Below are 25578 nucleotides of genomic sequence, written 5' to 3' on the forward strand. Positions count from 1 at the left end.
CCTCCTCCCAGAGACGGAGGCGGATGACGACATCGAGACAGATATCAGTATCGGATATCGGCACTGTAGCAACCAATATCCGATACCGATATCTGGATATCGAATTGAATGGATACCGGAAATTGCCTTTCCGGTATCCTATACAGCATCCGTCCCAATACCGTCATCCGGTACCGGTATTGGGACGGGCGAACACTAGAGATGAGCAATGAGAGAGACAGAGACGAGAAATGAGAGAGAGAGAGAGCTATGAGAGATGAGCAATGAGAGAGACAGAGACGAGAAATGAGAGAGAGAGAGAGCTATGAGAGATGAGCAATGAGAGAGACAGAGACGAGAAATGAGAGACAAAGAGAGATATGAGAGATGAGCAATGAGAGAGACAGAGACGAGAAATCAGAGACAAAGAGAGATATGAGAAATGAGCAATGAGAGAGACAGAGACGAGAAATGAGAGACAAAGAGAGATATGAGAGATGAGCAATGAGAGAGACAGAGACGAGAAATGAGAGACAAAGAGAGATATGAGAGATGAGCAATGAGAGAGACAGAGACGAGAAATGAGAGACAAAGAGAGATATGAGAAATGAGCAATGAGAGAGACAGAGACGAGAAATGAGAGACAAAGAGAGATATGAGAAATGAGCAATGAGAGAGACAGAGACGAGAAATGAGAGACAAAGAGAGATATGAGAGATGAGCAATGAGAGAGACAGAGACGAGAAATGAGAGACAAAGAGAGATATGAGAAATGAGCAATGAGAGAGACAGAGACGAGAAATGAGAGACAAAGAGATATGAGAGACAGAGAGACATATGAGAGAAGAGCAATGAGAGAGACAGACGATAAATGAGAGAGCGATACAATCTGAAGTTTGGCCACTGTCAATCAATTGTGAAATATGATACAATCTATGAACAAATGCACTTGCAGGATAATAGGATACATGTTGAATTGGTATTACATAAAATGAGCTCACTTATTACTGCAATCCCTTAGGGATCTTCATTTGACATGCCCACTTTTGCCCCTCTGGTTGAGTTCCTCTGAGGAGCATTTAATTAAATAGCCCGGCCGTCATTTACTGGCGCCTCATCCTTGGTCAACACAACAAGATCCCAAGGTCAAAGGAGATGCAGTAAACTCCTCGTCTAGACCTTGGTCAACCCCAGGTGGAACCAACCGACTGGGTCCGCAGACCTCAATTACTCAGATGCTTGAGTTTTATCTTCTTCACCTCAAATCTGAATCTTTCTCTTTCCCAACCATAGTCTTTATGAAATGTAATTCCATCTGTACACAAATATACGTACAGGATAATATGACACATATTGAAGGGGTAATAAATAAACGAAAGTTACTCATCACTGCCATACCTTGCCATTAATGTAAGCAGATCTTGGCGTTCTTCGGAGTTAACACGCCAATATTTTGCCTCTGTTGAGTTCATCGAGGAGCACTTAATGAAACGGCTTGGCCTTCATGTTTTATCCCTTTTGGATAAGCAAATATAAGATTTTCCAAGGATGATCAAAGTCAACTGGGACTTCTTCAGCACTCAACTCTATTAGATCCCAAGGTCAAAGGAAGGAGACGCAGCAAAGTCCTCGTCCAGGGTTTGGTCAACCCCGCTGGTGGGACCCACCAGGTCCTTGGACCTTAAAATCTCAGCTGCTTGTGCTTCCATGGCGTCCAAATCCAGGCCTTGGTAAAATTCATCGTCGGAGAGCATGACAACAGCCATCTGATCCACAGAAGATTGACCTTTGGCTGCCCTTCGATCAACGTGCGAAAAAGTTAGCTTCTTCTTCCTCACCTCTCCAATTGATGATTCAAGCATTCTGACGCGTGATGGGCAGTTGATGGAGTTTAAGGCAGGAGACCCATTTCCGTAATTTTCCATTTTGCTGGGAGTTTGAAGGGAGTTGGAGATCTTCTCTGAGGAGCAGCTACCAGTTTCGGCAGTCACGGGGGAGAGAGATTCACCGGCAGATACTGCGGGAAACAGAGGGCTTCTCATGACCGCAGGTGACTGAGTGAGCAAAGAACGTCTGCAAAAGATAAAAAGGAAGAAAATAGTTTGTACAAGTAGAACATGAAAACTAAATATTCCATAGATGGCAAAATTTACAAATATAACATGGTATGAAACTTGCATTTAACAACTATAGCATGGTACAAATATTGGATGCATTTCCTACGGATGGTACATGCACAAGTAAAAATAAAGTAAAATTTAAACTGACATCAAAATAAACTGCGAATAGGGTCTTGATGATTGATTAACACTTTTTTGGCACCGTCAACTGTCCATAAAGAAAAGAATTGTTATCATCATCGCCAATTAAGTTAATTTAAACTGACATTGCATGGTTTATGATTCATTTACAAGAATTTTATTAAGTTAATGGCTGACCTTTATCAGACGGCATCCACCATCCATGATACCCCGTCATGGTCTTTGTCAACCATCAATAGTGACCTTGGCAACATCATTGTCAGCCATCATAATTGTAAGCGCTACTATTTTTGGTGACAAATGCTAATTACGAAGTCGTTCAACAATCATCCAAATCTATCAAATTAACCGTGACTTTATGTGCATGATTATTTTTTGATAAAGATAAAATTGAGCCTCCCCCACAAAAAAATCCAACATGAATATATATAGCTTTTTTTGGAAAAGAATGTTTTTGTGCTGCCAAATTAAAGTTTCCTTCAGAAATTGGGTAGGTGTTTACCTGTAAATTGCCATCATGTCAGTTCCACAATTCTCGCCTCGACCGCGAGTCTCTGCAGAATCCGACTCATCATTGATAAAACTATCTTCATATTGACTCTCTACCGAGCCTTCATCTTCATCTTCCGATGCCCTTGCGTCTGAAGACACCCTGAATAGAACGACGAGAAGGAAATACGAAAAAAAGAATAGTGTTAAATAAAACACGACATATCTATTTAGGAAACTAATCTTATTTAATATTTCTTAGATTTTATATCTGAATTAATATATCTGAATGCCAGCTTACTCTGCTTCCTCTTCAATAAAATGGTTGGGATTTACTTTGCCCTTATTTTTTCCTGGAAAAAAAGATATTTTATTAATTCAGCATCATACTAATCCAAAAATTATTAGCAAAACCTGGTTTTACCTCTGGCACTCTTTGTCTCGTCAGGTTTCTTCTTCCACCGCTGGCAAAATTGCCTGGCTGTCAAGCAAAATTTTTCTTCCAACACTTTACAAGGAAGCTTTCTGATAAAATCACGGTGCCTTCGTAGTCTCTTAAATTTTGGGGTCGGATGAGGTGTTTTCAAATTTTCAGCGGAATCAATCTGCCATATTTCACTGGAGCTGTTCATTGTGTGACTCACCACTGGTGTTTTTTCAACATGCACCTTGGGACAGAGGCTTTCTGCAGAAGTTCCCTCTATTCTGTGGATTTCATCATGTCTTAAGAGGTTCACTGGAGACGGAGAGACAATTTGAAAACTGCAATGGGCTTTTGATGGGGTGATCATTGCCACTTTTGGAGATTGTTGAGAATCATTCTTTGGGGTTGGCGACTCAGGAACCACGCCTTTTTCAATGAAGAGAGTTAAACGTGGACTCAGTTCTGTATCATGAGGAACATGTGTTGACATGCTTGCCAGTGTTCCTGAGTTCTGGGGTGAAGTCAAATAATCAACATGGAATGATCGTGAAACTGAGTCGATAGTTTCTCGTGGTGAAGATGACACATTATTCTGATAAACTATCTCCTGAATTGAAGGCAATCCGCTGACAAATGAAAGTACAGGAACGGAGGTGATTGAAACACGACAATGCACATCCACGGTCACAAATTCTTTGCCGAAAAGTAAATTGTGAAGAACATTGGTTTTCTCAGGAAGAAGATTAAAACTATCTTCCACTTCTGCGACAGGATTAGTAGCTTCCTCTGAAATAAAAACAAATTAAATTTTATTGTTAGATTTGCAGTAATCAGGAGATAAAATAAACTGAGAAACATAACAATATTTATGAGGAAAATCTTTTGATTTTAACAGGATCAACTATTTTTACCTCTTGGGAAGTCATCATTATGTTCCGAGATTTCTTTACCCATATGTGGCATAATATTCACCTGGAAATAGGAAGACAGTCAACTAACTCGAGCGGAAACAATATGGAAATTTTTTTTAATACCTGATTAGAATGATTTTCTATGTCATCAACTGAGGATAATGTTTGGAGACGTTGCATAGTATCAATCAGCATTGTCGTTGTTCTATATGAATGGTTTATTCTAGAGACCCTGGAAGTCACAGCCTGAAAGCCGGGAAACGCGATGAGGGATGGCTTCCACGTGTCTTCACAAGAATGGAAATACCTAGAGATCAAGCATTTCTCTTCTTCTGAGATTTTCATTGTAATTGGGGATCTACAGATCAAGTCATTTCCCACTTTCTTTCCACGGGGAACAAACTGTTTGATCGACAATTCCACAAACTGAACCTGGGGTTTGCACGCGTGAGGAACCTGCCAAAAAGATTTACTAGATTCTTAATCAATAGCATCACAAAAAGAGTTTATTAGTATTCTTTCCCACCATTCTTGGACTGGGATGAAAATCAAAGCTTTTGGTTCCGCCATTATTCATGTGCTTTCTGACAACCTTGCTGTTTGCTTGCTTTTTCAAGTACCCCTTCACTTCAGCCCCTTCGCTTGCTAAAACAAGTGCAACGAGTCATGGAACATTGGGTGCTCATATCATGGATTTGGACTTTGAATTCACAAAATATTGTAGTATGAATCATAACTTTTCATCATCCCTGCTTTGGATCGGTAGCAAAAAGAATGCTACATTGATAAAAATTAGGAAATTCAATAGCAAGAAATGTAAATGGTAAGATATTATCATGCCAACTTAATTCAATAGCAAGGATATCAACTCTCCCATCATTCTTCCTGCCTGTCCTTCCCATCCGCTGGATCATTCTCAAAGGCGATATATTAGCATCAAAGCAGATTACAAGGTCAACTTCCATGATGTCAAGGCCTTCTTCACCGATCGATGTCGCAACAATAACATTGTATTCGCCAGAACGGAATTTCTATAAAAAAATGAGATATTAAGAAAGTCATTTCTTGGACGATGTCCAACAAGATAACAGAATAAGTTTTCCCATAGCTGTATAGAACATAGATTGCAGTAATACTTTAACCATGATAAATATACGGACTTCCCTTTTGCAAAATGAATGTGATATGAGCCAAATCAGGAAATATACACGGAAACGGTATAACGGAAGACTCGTTTAGCAATGCAACTAAAATTAGATATGCTCGATGATATTAAATAAGAGGGAGCATCCTCAAGAATGGAGGAGGGAGAGTTGGAGTTTTGTTGACAGTCGAGGAGATTCTCCAAGACTGAGGAGGAAGACCGATCCGGTTGATCTCCATGAGGCGGCCAGCTGATCCAGCCATGTCCCGAGTCTATCATCATTTTTCCGTTATTGCTATTTTTCTTTTTTGTTCTGTCCCTGCCGTTCTCTCTTCGGAGTTAAGGAACTGGTCTTTTGTTGAGAAGAAGTGGGTTTATCTTTTCTTGTGGCTACTTTCCCTATTTTTCTCGAATCTGGTTACTACATATTGATACAAGGAAGCATATGTATCAGAATGGCCTGATTCATCACTACAGCAAAAGTCTGGATTTTGACTTCATGAAGCAAAAGTTTTACCACAGGTGAAAAGAGAATAATAAGTTCCAGGATTCGCCACAATCCCTGAATCTCACAGCTGCCACTATTGGCTGGGTTTTACAGAGTGAGACACACCACTAATTCGCTTTCAGCAGTCCCAGACCCCGGCTTCTGCACTTGTAGCACATTTGTCTTCCTCCACGCGCTCCTCGGTGACGACCACATCGACTGGAGCAGGAGCTTCGTCTCGTGGTCCATCTACTCGGACTGAGGAATCCTCCAAAGGTGATCCTTCCCTTTTCTGCAATTACTGCAAAAAGCGGGGTCACTCCAAGGAGACGTGCTTTAAGCTTCAACGGAAGCGAACACAACAGAGCAATCTCGCTACGGTTGCACCTTCTGTCAACCAAGTACCGATGCCTGGTCAAGTGCCTCTGTCCTATGGTCTTCTTCCAAGTGGAGCGTCTTCGGCGAGTGCTTCTCTTCCCGGCTTTACACCTGAAGAAGTGGAACGTCTTCGGCGATTGCTTGACCCTCCAGTCGTGGGCTCGTGCTCTCTAGCTAACGCGGGTATGTCCACCATTCCTTCTCCTCCTCCTTCACCATCTCCGTCGTCATCATCATCCACTTGGCTTCTTGACTCTGGTGCCACTGCCCACATGACACCCAATCCTAGAGCTTTTGTGACCTATGAACCCGTTTCCGGCTCCTCCAAAGTTAAAACAGCTTCCGGTGATCTTCTCACTGTGGCTGGGATTGGTCGTGTGTCTCTCTCCTTCGATGAACCTCACTAAAGTCCTTCATGTTCCACGGCTTGCTCATCATCTTCTTTCTTTATCCCGCCTTGTTCGTGATCTGAACCAAGATCTTACATTCACTCCTAATACCTGTTTTTATCGTGATAAGGTGTCGGGAGGCGATTTCCATTGCTGAGGAGCATGAGGGTCTCTATCTTGTTCGATCTCCTTGTCTCCTCGCTGTTGCTGCCGCTGCAGTTCCCCTTCGGCGCCTCATGAGCGTTTGTGGCTTCTCCATCGACGCCTCGGCCATCCATCCTTTGCTACTCTTTATCGCTTATTTCAAAACTTTTCCAAGGCCACTCTGTGGACCGCTTTGTTTGTGATGCTTGTCGAATTGCTAAACATCATCGTATCACGTATCCTATTTCTTCTTCCCATTTGACGACTCCTTTTGCTCGCTCACACCGACGTGGGGACCCTCCTGTTCATAGCACGTCCGGTGCTCGGTGGTTATGTATATTCATTGATGACGCTACTGCTTCACGTGGGCCTATCTCTTGAAAAATAAATCAGAGATCTCCTTGTTATTCCTCAGTTCTACTCTCATTCAAACTCAATTCTGCACTTCTATTCGCCGCTCATCCGACAATGCCCGAGACTGTCAATTCCACGTTAAGTACTTTCTTCCAAGAAAAAGGCATCATCCATGAAACCACATGTCCTTACACCCCAGCAAAATGGAGTTGCAGAACGAAAATTTCGTCACACATTTTTAAATGGCTCGAGCCTCTTATTTCACATGCATGTGCCAAAGTATTTTTGGGCTGAAGCTGTCCTAACTGCCATTCATCTTCTCAACCGTCTTCCGTCTCGCTGCATTTAACTACTCTACTCCCATTGATTGTCTCCAGCATTCCTTCCCCAACATTTCTCTCCGAACCAATCTTACCCCTCGTGTCTTTGGGTGCGTTTGCTTTGCTCCTAACCACCATCTTGGTCGTGACAAGCTTGATCCTCGGGCCATCCAATGTGTCTTCGTCGGCTATGCTTCTACTCAAAAGGGTTATCGATGTTATCATCCACCCTCTCGTCGATTTATTGTCACCAAGGATGCTACCTTTGACGAATTCACTCCGTATTACCCCTCTTCTTCTCCACCTTCTCCTTCTTTACCACCTCCATCAGATCCCCTTGAATTTATTATTCTTCCTAACTCATCTCCCTCGTCACCAGTCCCAAGTCCTTCCTTGCCTGTTCCTCTCGAAGAGCCTCCATCTGATATTCCCATGAACACCTTGTCCTCTGATCCTCTGCCTGCACCAATCCCAAATCCGCCTGTCCTTACTAAAGATCCATCCTCTGCTTCATCGAACCCTCCTGCAGAGTCCCCATCGGATCCCTCTATCCCACTATGTTGTGCCCCTTTACCTATACACCGTTGCCCGCCAGAAAAACGCTATGGTATCACTCTTGCTCGTCGCAAGCCTCGTGTTCCTCCTACCCCTGAAGTTCCCTCATCCTCCTCATCCACTCCTCTTGAAAATCCTTCATTAGCACTTGTGTCTTGCCCTCATCCTTCTCCATTGTATCCATTAGCCGCATCCATCTCATCTCATCGTCTTTCCCCATCCTACCACGCTCTTCTCACCTCCCTTGACACTATCTCCCTTTCAGAGACGGTGGACGTAGCCCTCTCTCTTCCTCATTGGCGTCGGGCAATGGAGGAGGAGCTACAAGCACTTGCCCTAAATGACACATGGGATCTGGTTCCATTACCGCCGGGCAAGCACTTGGTTGGCAGTCGTTGGGTTTATGCTGTAAAGCACAATTCCGACGGTTCTATTGAAAGGCACAAGGCACGTGTTGTGGCGCAAGGGTTCACCCAACAGTATGGCATTGATTATCAGGAAACGTTTGCCCCTGTGGCCAAGATGAACACTGTCCGGATTCTCTTGGCTCTTGCCGCCGATCGGGGCTGGATATTGCAGCAATATGATGTCAAGAATGCTTTTCTTCATGGTGATTTGACTGAGGAGATCTATATGGCCTTACCTCCTGGATATGCCTCCTTAGTGCCGTCTACTCCGAGTTCAGTTGTTTGTCGCCTGAAGAAAGCGCTGTACGGTTTGAAGCAATCTCCTCGTGCTTGGTTTGGCCGTTTCACCATGGCCATGAAGAACCGGGGATACCGTCAGTGTAATGGAGATCACACGCTTTTCTACCGTCATTCCACGTCCGGGGGAGTGGCTATTCTTCTCGTGTACGTGGATGACATTATCATCACGGGTGATGATACGGAGTCCATTACTCAGCTGGCTATGTATCTGTCGTCGGACTTTGCCATACGTCATCTTGGCCCATTACGATATTTTCTTGGTATTGAGGTGGCTTATTCTTCGAGTGGGATTTCCATCTGTCAGCGAAAATATACAGTGGATCTTCTTTGCGAGCTGGGAAAGGAAGACTCCAAGCCTATTTCGACACCGATTGATGTGAGTCATCGACTTGGTGCGGATGAGAATGAAGATCCGGCTGAGCCCGGACAATATCGAAGACTTGTGGGCAAACTGCTCTATCTCACCCACACCCGTCCCGACATTGCATATACAGTGGGTGTTCTAAGTCAGTTTATGCAGAACCCTCGAATGAGTCATCTTCATGCTGCCCATCGCCTCCTCCGTTTCTTGAAGGGCACCATTGGCCGTGGATTAATGTTTCGTCGTCACAGTGGTCTGCGTCTAGAAGTCTACACTGATGCCGATTATGCAGGATCTGTGGTTGATCGTCGGTCGACCTCTGGGTACTGCACCTTCTTGGGAGGCAATCTTATTACTTGGAGGAGTAAGAAACAGAAAGTGGTCTCTCGATCAAGTGCTGAAGCAGAGTTCCGTGCCCTTGCGCATGGTCTTTGTGAAGCACTTTGGATTACCCAACTGCTTCGTGAACTAAGGTGTCCGGTTTCTTCCCCTGTTCAGCTGTTCTGTCCGGCTATCAGCATTGCTCATGATCCCGTCCAGCATGATCGTACAAAACACATTGAGATCGATCGACATTTCATTAAAGAGAAGCTTGAGTCGGGAAATTTGTGCACGCCATATGTTCCGTCAGCTGAACAGCTTGCAGACATCTTCACCAAAGGGCTTCATGCCCCTCGGTTTGAGGAGCTCTGTTCCAAGCTGGGTGTGGAAAACATCCACGCTCCAGCTTGAGGGGGAGTGTTGACATTATTGTCTCCTTTCCTTTTCTTTTCTTCTTTCTATTATTAGCTCCTTTCTATTATTAGCCCATTAAGGGCCCTTTCTATTATTAGCCCATTAGGGCTCCCTATAAAACCCCTTGTAATCTCTTTGTTTGAGTATCAAGAATTGTTCTTTCTTCTTGTCTTCAACAAATGCAAGAGACGAACAGATTAAAGCATATTTCAATTAGAAAAAGGAATTTCGCAGGAAATAAAGTATACATGGAGAGATTTCCCATACAAACCTGTAAGACAGCTTGTTGAACTTTCTGTGTTTGGCCTTTCAAGGACTTTCCTAGAATATTCACAAGAAAATTTTTTATTAGAGATGAGTGATAGACCATATTAAAAAATAAACCTCATGAGAGTATACACACTGAAGGAAACCCCAAGAATATCACAGTATCTTCCCAGCACAAGAATACACTAGAGGCAGGACAACATCTATCAACCCACAAAAATGTGCTATAATTTTCAATATTAACTCTGGATAAAATTTTCAAAAAAAAACTCCTGATGCAAAGAATTCATCATAACTTAGCAAAATTTTGACAAGTGAAATAGCTTGGGATGTCAATATCTTTTTTTTGGCATATTATTCAGCAAGGGGAAGATAGCTCAACAGAGGAGCAGTGAAGAATATTAGAAACGAAAAGCAGGTAGATGGGTGCCACTCGGCATCATTAATCCCTTACAAGTGCTTTACAAGTGGCAAATTCTTACATACAGCCCGCATCCTCTACCTAATAGAGTCCAGTAGACTACAACACAAACTACACATAACATCACCAAGGAACAAGGAATACATGAATGCCCTGATTCGATCGTTTATGGCAGGGAGATCCTTTCTGGATACGCCGGATCAAACAAGACAACATGCTTTCATTGCAAATATCTGGATGGAATTTATACTTGTTATGTTTCAAAGGGAGATGACAATGGAATAATTACATCTAGCAGTACTACAATGACATGACATCACCAGGTAAACTAAATCACAGTAGAAAATGTCAGGCAAACACAGTATTCAAAGTAGAGAAAAAAACATTTTAAAAAATTTCCCCTTTAATAAACTCAAGAAAAAAAAATCTCATTTATAACCTCTTGGCCTTGCCCTCACAAAACTGATAATGAAACCACGATATTTAAAAAAACACAAGGGCAGGAAAAAGCTCCTGCGTTGGCTCCATCTTCCAAGAACAAACCTGAGCTTTGACCAACAAATTCAGTGGCCTTTATCATCTCTCCCTCAGATGACAACGAATGCATTATATCCCTGTACGTATTAAAGAACTGTAAACATTGGTGCATCAGTCTGATTAAAATCAAGTGAAAAATAGTATGCAAATGAGCACTTTGAAGATAAGCAAGCACTTTATAGGCTAGAAAAAAGACTGCGGGATCTAATTCAATGCAGAACTGAGGGTAACTAAAAATGGCAGACAGAATATATGGAAATCATGTGCACCAACTGACCAAGTGTTTAGGCCCCACGCACATACGTTGAAAGGAGGAAGAAGTATTCAACCAAGTATGTGAATATTGTAGAGGTCACGTGTTGATGACCCTAACCCCCTAAATGGGGGATTATAGGTTAGGGTTAAAGGAGTCACTTTTTACGAGCACTCAGCAGACAATCCACATACCTGATGCATTGGAGTTGCCAACTGGGGCTCTGGGTAGTCCCCCTCTATCTTCTTGTTATGGGATAAATCCCTCTTTTTGATAACACGTGAGAAATCTGTTTACTGGCTCTAACCTCTATCAACGATGCAAATATGTCCAGATTACTCTCCAACCTAGAGCTCCGGCCTCTCATATTACATAGGATCCACCCAAGCCCACAAGTCGGAACTAAATCAAATGGTATTGCAAAGAGGATGAGCTTTTGATATGATCCCAACTCGGGAGCATGATTGCTCTGCCCTTGTAAGGGGATTCCAATAACAATGAGAACCAAAGATGCGTCCAATGTCATGCACAGAGAGATGAGAGCGAAGAGATGAGAGAGAAGTTTCAGGGGTGGTAAGGAGAGAATGGAAATGGTCAACGGAGAGCCAAGGTGGGATCGATGGAAGGCATGCGGCCTGAAGATGCAGTGAAGAAAAGACAATCATGAGGTGGGGGATCATAGAGGGGGAGAGGGAGCTTGGACGCAAAAGAGAGGAGAGGAGAGACACATAGCAATAAAATAACTTCCAGTCTACACTCCGAAGGGGAGGGATGTGCTACTTAAAGGAAACGTGTGGGAAGGGGCCTAGATGCCCTTAATGGTCAAAAGACGAGACTACCCCCAAGAGGGCCATGGATCATATCGCCTTTTCACCTGTATAATAGATTCCGAGGTACCCAAAATGAGTCAGTCATTTGTGGATTATGATCATGTTAAGGAAATCTGGGATGCCTTCCGGAACCTCTATTTTATTGATAGAACACATGCCAACAAGTCGGTGACCCTCCCAATAGAACCTTACTGGTCTATCTCGGTCTATCCAAAGATGTCCAAACCCTCCTCTCTCCATCCACGGCCCACGGAAACCAGGCCGCCTTAAGTCCCTCCAACTCATGGATAGCCCAATTGATAGAAGCTGTCCTTCCCTGAACAGCACCTTGTTCCTCTGCAACCATATGGCCCTAAACCCTGCAAGTACCCGCCCACCCTCTTCCTTCCTCTACACTTACAGCTCTGGATTAAGCCCCAAAAAAGCCTCTTCCGAATTCACATCCATCATTGATATCTCTTGGCTGGCCCAAATTGTGCGACCAAAAGGGCACTTGAAAAATAGGTGTTGGCAGTCTTCTTCCCCTCTCGAGCATAACATGCATGCCGACACTGTACCTTGGATAGCTCTTTGCGAAAGGCCCAAGTCATTGGTCTTCTCCGTAATAGAAGCCAGGGAATTTTTGCTGCCATATGGACCTACATGCCCGGATGATTGTAGGGTTCTCCTCTTGCTCCTCTTTGATCCTCAAGTAAACCTTTCGAAGTGAAAAAGGGTCTTTGTCCCATGTCCAGCCATCTTGTTTGCTGCACCTTGGGCTTAACTATGCTGAGGAATGCTGCATGTCCAGGAATCCTGCAACCCTCTGGTCCGACAAGGCACCAAGTAGATTGGGTTCCACGCTCCATCCCAACAGCCCCAATCCTTGGCATTAGGACCCATGTGAGCACGTATAAATGAGGGAATGCTTTGTGCAACGTGCCTTGTAGCGACCATGCATCTAACCAATGCTGAGATACCGAGCCATCGTCTAACTTTGCAGAGAAGAAGTCATGTACCTTGGGGAAGATCTGTTTGAGTCTTTGCCAAAAGGCCGATGCCCCTTGGAACAGAGCTGCTTTTCTCTCCCAAAACCCTGCCATAGTTGTCCCGCAGTTTTAGAATGATGAGGTCATCTTGGGAGTCAAAATCCTTTCCACCCACTTCATTAACAGAACAATGTGGAGAATTTGGTAAAACCATGGATATCATCGGGTTTGCGTGTCTGGTCCATTCAGGAATTTCACTTCGTCTCTCAATGTTCACCAAACCTCATCATCCTACTGATCTTTGGATATTAGATTCTGGTGCTACCGTACATGGTCATTATACTGATCTTTTTATATTAGAGTCTGGTACAACCGACCATATGACTCCCTTAAAATGAGAGTTAAAATTCTATGAAACATATTGTATAACTAAGAAAGCCCAAACTGCTGATGGAATCTTATCAACCATGGCTAGTATTGACAACATTGAAGATCAATCCACTTGAATACTAACCCATGTCTTGCATGTCCTTAATTTATGTCTCAGCTTCATCTATGTCCAAAGATTAGCTCACGTAGCCTCCACTAAGCTAACCTTCGCTGGCCTGATCCTTTTCTATAGAACAATGTGGAGACACTAAAGCATTGGCAAGCTAAGATCACAGAAGGACTATATTACTTGAACTCTCCGGTTCCTTTGACTGGTTGACAGCACATGCTGTCCACTGTAGCATTGGCAAGCGAAGAGCATCTCTGGCAACTTCCCTGACATCTTGGTCATCCTTCATTTCGTGTTTTCAAACTTATAGTTCCTGATGTATGTCAAGGATTAGATGTGGACACCCTTGTTTTCCCCATATGCCATCTTGCTAAACATAAATGTGAATGATACGACCAAAACACTAGCATACCCAAGGGGGGAGCATATTAGACATACACATGCTGACTCTTAAAGCATGTGAGGAAGAGGTGATCAAAAGTGGGAGCATCTGCCTGTAAATAAAGGGAAAATGGACTGTGAATAAGGACGCTTTTCTTTGAGTCAGTTGCTGCAGCGACTAGGTGCTGGAGCTTGGGAGATCTTTACGATCTACGGGATTCAAGACCAATCCAACTGCTCTTTGTTTGTTCTTCTCTCAATCCTCTGTTAGTCTTCATCTCTGCTTTTCTCTTATGGTCTTGAATTCTTCTAACCTAGGAGGATGCTTCTATTTCCAGCAATTCTTGGAATATTCCAGCAAATATTGGCTCAGATCTGCTCTATTCGAGTTTGTTTTCAGAGGAGCGTATCAAGGAAATATCGATCTCTGTTTTTGTACCCATATCTTGTGATAAACTGGGCCCTGCTCTGTTTCACGATTCATATGGCTTCCAGTGGTTCCTAATTCTTATTGATGATGCAAGTCACTTTGGATTCATATCATAACAAGTAAAATATAGGTTTCGACAATCATCCGTCAGTTAATTGCCATGATTCATCGCCAGTTGTATACCCAGACTAAACAGTTTTGCACAGAATACAAAGGAATTCCTTAACTCTGAAACAGAGCAACTATTTAAAGATCTAAGGATCATTCATGAGCCATCATTTCCTTATACTCCACAGCAGAATGGTGTAGCAGAGAGAAAATTAGGGTATCTTCTATAAAAATATGAGAGCTCTTACTATTCAGAATAAAGTCCTTAGAATCTTTTGCATAGAGGTAGCTTTGTTGTTTCCTCATTAAATTAACTGATTATCAACTGCCTCACTTGGTGGAAAAATTCTTGTAGAGGTCCACCAGACATTATATCCTAATTCTAAGCTCCACAATCATTCGGGACTTCTGTTATTTGGTTGTGAGCGCTTTGCCCATTTGCACCAACATCAGATTAGCAAATTTAACCCCTGGGCTATCACTTGTGTCTTTCCTGGGTACTCTAACACTCAAAATAGGATCTGTGTTATGTACAACACAAAATTGTTTGAAGCACAGAAGTAGCAAGAAGCCCCCTCCTTTAAAAGAGAGGAAGACAGGTTATTCACATTTTTTCTGATGATCAGGGGGGAATTGAAAGCGATGCAGTGATAATTATAAGGAGCCCATGGGGAAAAATAGAGATGTATAATAGGTTACTCATAAATTTTTTTTGGAGAAAAAATTATGAGGAAGTATTGACGTTATTTCAAATATCTGGTATGACTGCTACATGACGAACATAACCCAGATGATGAAACAGATACCTAGGATGTAGAACACTTGAATCCAAATATGTAAAGTTCAATGAGGGACAGTTTTATTATTAAGGTCAACTTCTCATCCGGCAAAACCCAGGTTGTTCTCTTCCTCACTCGTCTCTTCCACATGTTTGATTACTGAACCTAACGAAGTACACCCTCATGATCAGGAAATAAGTGACATGGGACTACGTGAGTTGAGGGTTCTCAAACAGTCAGTAGAAAATAAGTGGCTCACTCTCATAAAGGATAATTACCTCCATACCCTAAACACTTTATTCGAACTCGGATCAGAACTCCATGGCCCAGCCATCACCGCAGACCCCTCCACAATCCTTATTATCATAAAGGATAATTAGGATAATTGCCTGCAGGGATGAATGCCTTGGTGTCTTCCCTGGCCACTGTTGGAGCACTGTGCAACAAAACTACCCCATATTCGTTGTGTGATATCCTGACTTACCAGAATGCATCAATGTCTTATAAGACCTTCCGGATGAATTTTCACCAGAAGCTCATACCCCATACTGTTCAAGATGCTCCTGTCCTTCCCCATTGGAAACAGGCCATAGGTAATGGAATGATAGCTCACTATGCCAACAATACCTGGAAGTAAATATCTTACCGGAAAGAAGCCGATTGGCTGCCAATGGGTCTACCCTGTGAAATACACGGCAGATGGTCGCATTGAAAGTTGTAAAGCTTGATTGATTGCTCAATGATATACACAAAAAATATGGAGTGGACTATGTGGAGCCATTTTGCCCGATGGACACAATGAATACTGTCCAAATTCTTAACTCCTTGGCAACTAATCAGCATAGGGAACTCTATCAGTTAATGGTAAAGAATGCATTTTTACATGGAGACTTGAATGAGGAAGCTTATACGAAGCCACCTACTGGAAATGATGTCCAGCACACACTTTTGTCGTCTAAAAAAGGAGTTGTATGGTCTAAAACAATAGCCTCGTGCATGGTTTAAGAAATTTACTCAAGACATGAAAACACTAGGTTACCTGACAAAGCAAGAAACAAAACATTGTCTCTTGATCAATCTATATTCAAAGCTTATGCGCGAGGGATTTGTGATTTTTTCTGGATTCAAAGAATAATGCAAGAACTAGGAGTCCCACCAGCTAGGGCAAGAAAACTTAGCTGTAGTAAATAATCTGCCAAAGTCTCCCACATGATCCTCTCCAGCATGACAGGACTAAACATGTTGAGATTGACCAACGCTTCATCAAGGAAAAGCTGGAGGCTAAGATTCTTGAGACTGTATACATCAACACGAAACAAGAGTTGTCTGATTGATATGATCCTCAACCTATATAGGGGTAATCTCCTCATATTAGCCATTTGGTCATTATGTATTTCTTTTGAATAGGGATGTCCTCCCTTTACAAGGGCTGCCAAGAAGAATGATGTAAAGTCTCTTGCCTCTCCTCTCAATGTCTACTGCCCTTCTCTCACCACGTCTTCAGGTGGCTCGTCCCAGATGATCCCTGCCTCATCCGTTCGTATCATTGATTTCCAAACCAAAAGGCTTTCCTGAGATCAGCATGAGTTACTAGTGTCCAAGCTGGGCATGACGGACATTGACTCCTCCTGAAATTTACTCAAGCTTGAGGGGAGGTTTTAATGGATATATTCCTCCTCGTGATAATGCGTGACCCTTAGTGTTGCACATGTCACACGTGTTTAGGAAAATATAATAGTAATTACCATTGCAATACGCCTGTATATATTTAACCTATGATTATGAAGAAAGTAAGCTTTTTGTTGTTCAACTTCATGTCTCTTATTACCTTCTTTCTCTGACCTTCTGTTGACACTTCGAATGTTTGTACGCTGCTCCTTCTGGACTTTTCTGATCTTCTAAAGGTGTATTACATTTCCACCCCGGGTCATTACACGAGGCCAAACATTCAGCTTTTACAATGGAAAGCTGGTGCATATTCGTTAATTAAAATAGTTATTATACTCAATGGGTTTCCCAGCACATATTTACACTTAATGATCAGCTGGAACTAGAATGTTGGCTCTTCATTTGTAAAATTTTGAAAGGGAGGGAGACAATGAGTGAGAACTACATTAAGACTAAATAAAGAAATAAAATCCTTAACCCATATATTGAGGACTTGGAACATGAAATATTTTTTTACTGGCCATTATCCGCAATTGGTTTCCACACTGACCAAGTGATTCTTTTCTGTCATTGTCTAACTTCCCATTTAAATAGAAGTTTACCAAGAGAATCAAGGACTTCTAATTCTTTAAACCAGTTATCAATGAAGAACTCTGGATTTCGGAGAAGACAAAGGCCCTACGAGAAAGAAAGAGGCTTAACCTCAACTTGATAATGAATTAGGATTGCATACAAAGTATTTATAGAGAAGGAGAAAGGTCTAAATGAGCCATAAGAAACTAATAAGTGCTTTCAACAATAAAGATTAATCTTGAATCTCGGGGGAAGCAGTATGATTTCTATCTTCTTTTACGACTAAAGTAACATTTTTCCCTTACCCATCACAGTATAACGAAAACATGATTGAAAATCAGAATCTACATTGGTATGCTAAAATACTTTCCATGAATTCGATGGAATTTTTCTTACTTAACACTGCCTCTGAAATTTGAAAAAATGATTGCTCTTGTCTTCTTTGGGTCCTTTGTCTCTACAAATGGGAAATTTATAAGAAATGTTAAAACAGGAAATGGCAGTTTTCAACTCAAAAGTAGCAAAGTCAATAAAAATATAACTGTGATAAAATTAGTTTGAACAATAAATAACCCCTTTAGTAAGAAATAAAGAGCAGTGCAAGCAGATAAAACTCATCAAGGGTGTGAAAGTACTGTGCATCTTTTTTCCAGGATATAAAGTACTCGTATCATTGTAATGCTACTAGTTACTTTGCCATCATTTATCACATTTGGCGGTATGCCCTCACAAGATAGGATCTAGCTTACAGGACTTGTAGATGATCCAATCTTATCAAATTGTATTTCACCTGACACAGTAACCCTAGTGCATCACTGAGGCCTCCTTTCTCTTGTTTACCTCCAATCATTCCAAGAAGAAAGGCATGACAAGGTTCTTTTTTCACTACCACAACAAAGTGGGGAATTGCCAGAGAAGCATGGCATAAGCAAACGAGCAAAAATGCCATAGAAGCACAAAACACATCCATGTCTGCCATGTGTTCAATAAAATGCAAGGGTACACCAAAGTCATTTGGTCTGACCGCAGAAAAGTGAGTGCCTACCAGGTGTTGTATGCAAAGGCACAGTGTGGAATGGCAGGCGCAAGCCAATTGTTTGACAAAATGCATTTCGACAGACACATGCCAGATATTTGATGAAATGATTGAGCGCAACGCCACGCATGCAGATGCGATGCACTAGTATCATTATTATAATGCCTGATCAGGCCATTCAAAGCTGCATTCGCTGTATTTAAGGCATTATTGAGGTGCACGAATATACAACACAAACTTCAAGGTGTTGTGTTCAAGGTTGTTTAGTCGCAGCAATGGCACAGGCACCTAGAGGCTGTTTTAAAGATGCCAAGCTGGCAGCCCTGTGGCTGCATTCAGCGTGCCTAATGGCTGCACCCTCACAAGGAGGAGCTGCATTGAAGACCTTGCCAAAGCACACACATCAAGGCGGCTTAAGTCACCTGCCTTGAGCTCAGTTTGCCACACAGGTGAGGACAGGGAAGAGACTCAAGAAGACGAGAGAATTGGGAAAAGCCTGACAAGCCTGGGAGAGACAAGAAGACTAAGAGAATCATGTAGAGGACGTGGAAGGAGCTCCAGCAAAAATGGATAGGGACATACCTGAATGAGGTCCATGGAACCAAAAGAAGTGAAAGACTGCAAAAGTACCCAGAAGAGCCGAGAGGCCGGCCATCTTGACTGCAGCAGGAGACTCAAGAAATCGAACACAGGGAATACCATGGTAATGACAGTGGCTGAGTAACTCAGCATTGACCAAGGGTTGATTACATCCTGCACATTGGCATTGACCACAACAAAAGACATTCGTGTTGACCTAGTGTTAGCTGTAGGTTTAACCATGACATAGTGTCATACGCCAGGTATTGACTTTGTTGGAGAACCTCACACCATTTGACCAAGGGCTGATCATCATTGACCACAGGACTGTCCATATCATGGGCGACAGAGTAACTGTGGTGCTAACTTCAGCAAATAACAGCAGTCTGGAAGTTGGCCTTACTCTGAAGGCACAGACTGGAAGTGGACAACAGCTGGCTGCCTCATGGACCAAGGAGTAAACCGTGGGAGGACCACAACATTGACTGATGGAGGACCAAGGCGTTAACCAAGGGTTAACCATGGCAGAAAACCTTTGTTGACCTAATATTGACCACGCAATGACTTGGCATTGACCGGGTGTTGCTCTCAAGTCTGACCATGGCAGAGGATCCGAATGAGGACCGGAGACCAGGAGAGCACCAGAAGATCCAAGACAACCCGAGGAAATCTGGCGATCCAGGAAAATCTGCGGCGACCTGGAGAAGCCTGGGAGAATGGGAGTGCACCAGAACACCCGGGAGACTCGGTAGGAAATTTGGGCCACCAGGGAGAACCTGCAGCAGACCCGTGAGGATCTTTAGGATAAAAAGGAAGCCCGAAGAAAGCTGGTAAGACCTAGCAGATACAGAAAAAGAAGACCGCAAGATTGACCATGGTAGGTAAATCACGATCAAGAACTTCAATGGCAAGATCAAAATGAAGAGTCAGATTTAAAAACGTTATAGGGTAGATCAGAAAAGCAAGGACAAAGAGGACAATAATGCTGAGTAGAAAGAAGAATGAAGAATTGAGAGAAACTAGATAGAACTTGATAGACGAGCTGGATCGGCCTTTTCGACCCTCACAATCAGGGCATTCCCGCGCTCCAGCATCATCACCCCAGCAACTGACTCCCAAGTTTTGAACTCCTCCGAATTATTCCAGCCCTCTTCTATATGGGCACTTTATTAGAAACCACGTACCCCACATAAGTAGACCAATGCTTTTTTGACCATGTGTAGGTACGGGGAGAACTTGTATCGCCATGGTTGAAGATTTTTGGAGACTTGTTGACCAAGGGTTGCAGTGGGTAAGACCATGGAATGGACCAAGGTGTTGACCATGGAATGGACTGCGAGTTGATCACTGCATCTGCAGTGAGAATACCATAGGAGACCACAGCAGAAAACCCTTACATTGACTTAAGTAGTAGATTGGCAGAGTGATGCATATTTCCCACAAATACGATCAAGAGAGACAAATCTCAACAGAGAAACAATATCAAAAATAACCTGAAAAAATCCAAGTCTATACACATTTCAATATAGCCGATTGACTGGCAAGTAGCTGAATGCCAGTGAATCAGCTTAGTTCCCGCCCAAGAGCTCCCTCTCTGAGGGATCTTGGAGAATCTACTTCTCTTCAGAATTATTTCCCTCTTATTTATAGGGTCCCCAATGAGCCCCTTCCTGAAATGTGTCCTCAATTATCTCTTGAGGAGGTTCTATCAATTGAAAATCTCCTCCTCCTAGTTTTCCACCACCTGCCCTAGTTAGGGTTGGACAAGAAGAAACAGGGCAAAGAGAGAAAAACCTTATTCTCTTACATGTGAATCAGCTGGTTAAATACCAGCAAACATGGACCACTTAAACATGGCCCTGTGACACAAATTGGAATAAGTCATGTGTGCCACTTGTAACATGTGGCCCACTTATAGAAAATAAATAAAAGAAAGAAAGATATATGAATACAGTAACAGGTTCAAAAAAGAAAGATATATGCTCCCATCGCAGAGAACTTCAGCGTTAATAGGGGAGTCAATCATAGTGTTGAATGAGGGTATGGTCTGCAAGGACTGCAGTGTTAACAGCAGATACAACCTTGCAAAGACTGCATCAGTCTCATCGTGGGTTTGACTGCACAAAGACTGCAGTGAGGACTGCATTGACGACTGAAGGTATAGTCGAGGATGGAGCACCACAGAGCTCCAACTATGTCAGAGGATCATTAAATTAGTGAGCAGCATCATGTTAGTATATGGCAGCATGTCATAGCTGTGCAGCAAGAGCCATTGCAACACCAGCACCACAACAGTTACAGCTGTATCTCAGCATCCGAGCCTCACCATCAGAAGCCGCATCAGCAGAGGGGAAACAACATCGTAGAGAGCAGTTTCTGCAGGGAAGCCACTTAGATCGGCCATGTGATTAGGCAGGCCGCGCTCTCCTGTGGGACAAATCAGCATGCAACACCATGGCAACGACCAATGGCACGACAGGAGATGCTACCATACCATTGATGTTCCATGTTGTTGGTACATTTTTTTCTCTACCTTGCATGCAACCTCCAAGCATTTTACTGCACTGTTAAAATGCCATTCCCTACTTTAAGAGCTTTAGGTAAAGTTGTAATAACCTAAGCCTATCTGCCTATGTAAGGCAGGTAAAACATGAATAAAAATGAGTTATTCAACTTATTTTCTAGTGTTTCTTCGCTCATTCCCAGGGCCACAGGCTCCTCCTGTCGCCAAGTGTTCCCCCCACCCGGAAGCTGATATTTTGCACAGGGGAAAACAGATATCCACCATCACTGATATTCTAATCTTGGATGCTGACATTGGATAATGCTTCCTACTGTACACACGAGTCTTCCTTCTCTGAAATCCGACGTATCATTTCTAATGCATTTTGATAGTGTCAGGTTAGACCACCTCAAACCCTAGATGGCCAATAGAATAAACACAAGAAAAAACATTCTCATTGAGTTAACCCTAATGACAGCCACGCACCCATATATATAGGATGCTAATATGGGCTGTACAATAGTGGGCCTATCATAACAGGCCATCAGTTACTTAAAGGAAACAAGTTTAAAGAAGGAAAGTACAGATATGAAAAAAGGCACAAATAGGAAATATAGAGGCGTGCAGCAAACAGATAGTATTACAATATTACATAAAAAGTCAACGTATGCATTTGACTATGGTGAAAATACAAAAAAGAGGCTCGTAGAACATCAAGGAAGGAGGCCAGACTCTTCACGTCTGAGTCAACAGGGGACAATTTAGTCCAGCCTGGACCTACACATGTACAGGTCATGCTCAAAGCCGAGGAAAACTGGACCCTCCCCCCCCCTTTCAACATGAATATCATGCATTATGCCTGTGGGCCAACAAGTGGGGGAAATCCACCGATGCCTCTTGGAATTCACAGTCCATTTGACAAAATAGTTTATATTCAAGTTCCTTTTTCAACATTGTTGTTATTGCACTTATTGCCTCTATCATATGCTACTTTCAGATATCCAGTATTAGTTACAGATATCTGACATCGTCTACATGATGGCAATACTTGTCCCAATATCCGATACCTGCTCCAGTATCAATATCTATCCTGATATCCAATATTGTCATCCGAAACCTTCTTGTTTCTCCCTGATATCGAATATCAGTGCGTCCAATATCAGACATCGGAACAGATATCAGACGGAAAACACAACCATTACCCTGTCTCCTCTCTCTCCTCTGATCATCCAAAATTTGACAGTTACGAAATGACTGGTTATACACTGAGCATTTGATACGGTATCCAAACGATAACACATGACAATGCTAAAAAAACCTAATCAATCTAGACCCAAAAATTGGCACAATGGTGAGGATGAAAGTATAGTGAATCACATACTAAAATGGTCAGACAGAACTTCTTTCATTTTTTCAAGTTTTGGATTGGGTGCCCCATGGGACAAGCTCTGCTGCATTAATCGCTTTGCATCCCAAATTGCTTCATTCCTCGTCATTAACCTAGAAAATGACCTACAGTAAAGGATGAACAATGGAAACTGTGAGGCACAATATGCAAAGCTTTATATAAAATGTGAATTTTTAAGATGCAACAAGAATAGAAAAAAATAAAATCCTTCTAGCACTTCCGTTACAAGTTTCACTGCCACTAGGAAGGTTTAAATGATCTTTTATACACTTATTATGTTCAGGGGAGGAGGAAGAGGGGGAGAAAGACGGATAAGAGAAGGGAAGAGATGGCCAAGGTCAACTCTTATCCGATTGGGCTCAAGAGTTTGAATAAGGAATTGGATATATGGGCGTGGGAACTGGTGCACCTATCAGACAGCAATATGAAGGCCTGATGGGTTACAGATAAAGGCAGGTTCCTAACGAGTGGCAGGGGCTGATCTTCTGGGAACGTTAAATCAACCATACAAAGCTCTTTGAAGGCAAACACATATGACTGTGGCGCAACATAATGAAGTGGAATGGTTGAAGGTGGGACCATGTCGAGCCAAAGCACTGTAGCCTGAATGAGGAAACATGCAGTGGGTGAGCACGGGTGCCACGATGCATGGCATGCAGAGAGATTGATATGCTGGCAATGTAGAGGTGCGGGTAATCATCAATTTGACTATCTGGAGAGAGGCAGAAGAGGAAAGAGGTCCTGTGTCCAGGAGGGTGAAGGGCAGGGAGCACTCTGAGGGCACGGAGAGAGCCCGGTAGTGGTGGGGAAGGCGGATCCGTGAAGTAGCCTTCTCCGAAAGTGCATGGTGCAGGAAGTTGTTTGGGGACCTCCGGCGCTTGAGGAGGACCGCCAAGAGCTATGGAAGAAACCTCTACAACAATTCCCCTATCATAGAACAATTCCCCTCTGTAACACTTCTGTAAGAAAGAAAGTGTGGTGTGCCCCTTCGTGTTTCTCCAAGTCTACACACATTTCCTAGTCATAATTTCATGCAACCCTGTCCCCAATATGGTGGCTGAAGCTGGGTCCTCCTAGCTAGCTTCATGAGCTCTTCCCCCATTCTCTAATGTCAGGTTGAAAAAATGGAGCGATCATGGCCATAGAAGAAGGGTATTAGGGAACAGATGGTATCTTGGTGATTGCCACAACTTAGACAAGGTACAGAATCCAGGAGATTGGCAGGAAAACTTGCACGGCCACGACAACATCCAATTAGGGTCACTTTCAGGGCAACCAGATCCACTTACTCTCTCAACACCAGAACTGAATCATTGGCACTATCCTCTAACTCGCATTCTTCCTGAATTTTGGTTTCCAAGACTGAACCTTCTTCAATGGCAACATGTTCAAATTACCTTGAAATGTAAGCTTATGAAACATCTTTTGGAAGAGTCATAACTTCCCACTGCTTCGCATTATTATCATCGTCTTAATGTTGTGTGTGTTGTTCACCCCTGAATCCTTGACAGTATCAGTCCACAACTTGGTCATTATCCTTGTGACTCACGCTACAATTTTGGTTCATGGCCCGCAATCTGTTCAGGATTATAGCATTGAATTGACATCTCTATGGGATATGTTGGATCACTACATGCCCCCTGATCCCAACTTGGTTGATCGTGTGAACGTTCTTCAACTCAGAGTGTTCAAATTCTTCATGAGATTGAATCCCAATTACCAGTCTCTGTACAGCCAGCTCATCCAGGAGTGAACTCTTTGACGGGCCTTCTGACAAATAAGGTGCCCTTTGAATAATTCGAACTGAGGAGATATATCATAGAATTATCCACTCTGAACCCACCTCTACGGTGACTCTAGAACAGCTTGGTAACTCACATCCCACGCATGTCTGGGAGGTCCACCTCATATGTTCTACCCAGCAGTTATGCAACCACACAAGACCCCCTCGGTCTTCAGGTCGGCGCCATCTCGGTCTTTCTGCAATTGTTGCAAGCAATGTGGCATGCGAAGGAGAATTGCTATAAGCTGCAGCACAATAATGCTCACCAAAGCCACTTGGTAACCACTATGGCTCCTCCTGCCTCCCTCCCTGCCACACCAGTATCGGCCATGGTCTCTCCTCCTATGCCACTTTGTCTTCTTCCAGGGGTTTCCTAACCAACAGCAGCTGATGCATCATCTCCAATGGGAGATCTGCTCCGGCATGAGGAATCCTACCAACTTCGCGACTTAATTCAGTCTAATGTGATGGTACACAGGTTCATGGAGGTAAAAATCCTGTCCCATCTTCTCACTTATCGTTATGGATGCAAGAGATTGTTGACTCAGGATCCACTGCCCGTATGACCCTCAAAAATCCAGTGTTTCCTCACCTACACCTCTCCTAGTTCTCATAAAGTGAGTACTGCTTCCAGTGAACTCCTCATTGTCGCCGACGTGGGATGAGTCCAATTCTCCTCCCACCTTACTCTCACCCATGTCTTTCATGTTCCACGTCTTACAGCTGACCTCCTTTCATGTTGTCACCTTGTTCAAGACTTGGGTCAGAACTTATCCTTCATTCTTCATACCTACTTCTATCGTAATAAGGATGTAGAGACCATCGCATTCCTCACTCGCTGAGGAACATGGTGATCTCTACATCCTTATCACGCTGGTATCACCTTCAGTCCACGATGTCGGAGCTGCTCTCTCCTC

At 43.0% G+C, this 25578-nt stretch overlaps 1 protein-coding gene across 3 annotated transcripts in view; it reads right to left on the minus strand.

Annotated features, from left to right (window-relative positions):
• Positions 1–888: 888 nt before the first annotated feature.
• Positions 889–25578, minus strand: part of FANCM (DEAD/DEAH box RNA helicase family protein) — a 41849-nt gene continuing 17159 nt past the window's right edge. For 2 of the 3 annotated variants that reach the window (XM_078585128.1, XM_078585130.1), the window contains 13 exons: positions 22852–22982; positions 17749–17809; positions 10870–10940; positions 9910–9959; positions 4930–5095; positions 4591–4718; positions 4188–4520; positions 4065–4125; positions 3154–3939; positions 3031–3082; positions 2743–2892; positions 1378–2052; positions 889–1294 (listed from right to left, as the gene is read on the minus strand). In XM_078585128.1, coding sequence (XP_078441254.1) covers positions 1569–2052; positions 2743–2892; positions 3031–3082; positions 3154–3939; positions 4065–4125; positions 4188–4520; positions 4591–4718; positions 4930–5095; positions 9910–9959; positions 10870–10940; positions 17749–17809; positions 22852–22982 — 2473 coding nt within the window. In that variant the 3' untranslated portion in view covers positions 889–1294; positions 1378–1568. Of the gene's footprint in view, positions 1295–1377; positions 2053–2417; positions 2484–2742; positions 2893–3030; positions 3083–3153; positions 3940–4064; positions 4126–4187; positions 4521–4590; positions 4719–4929; positions 5096–9909; positions 9960–10869; positions 10941–17748; positions 17810–22851; positions 22983–25578 lie in introns of those variants that run through there. The other variant, XM_078585129.1, reaches the window with a different exon arrangement.

This window comes from Wolffia australiana, chromosome 13 (assembly GCF_029677425.1).
Source record: "Wolffia australiana isolate 7733 chromosome 13, ASM2967742v1".
Lineage (NCBI taxonomy): Eukaryota > Viridiplantae > Streptophyta > Magnoliopsida > Alismatales > Araceae > Wolffia > Wolffia australiana.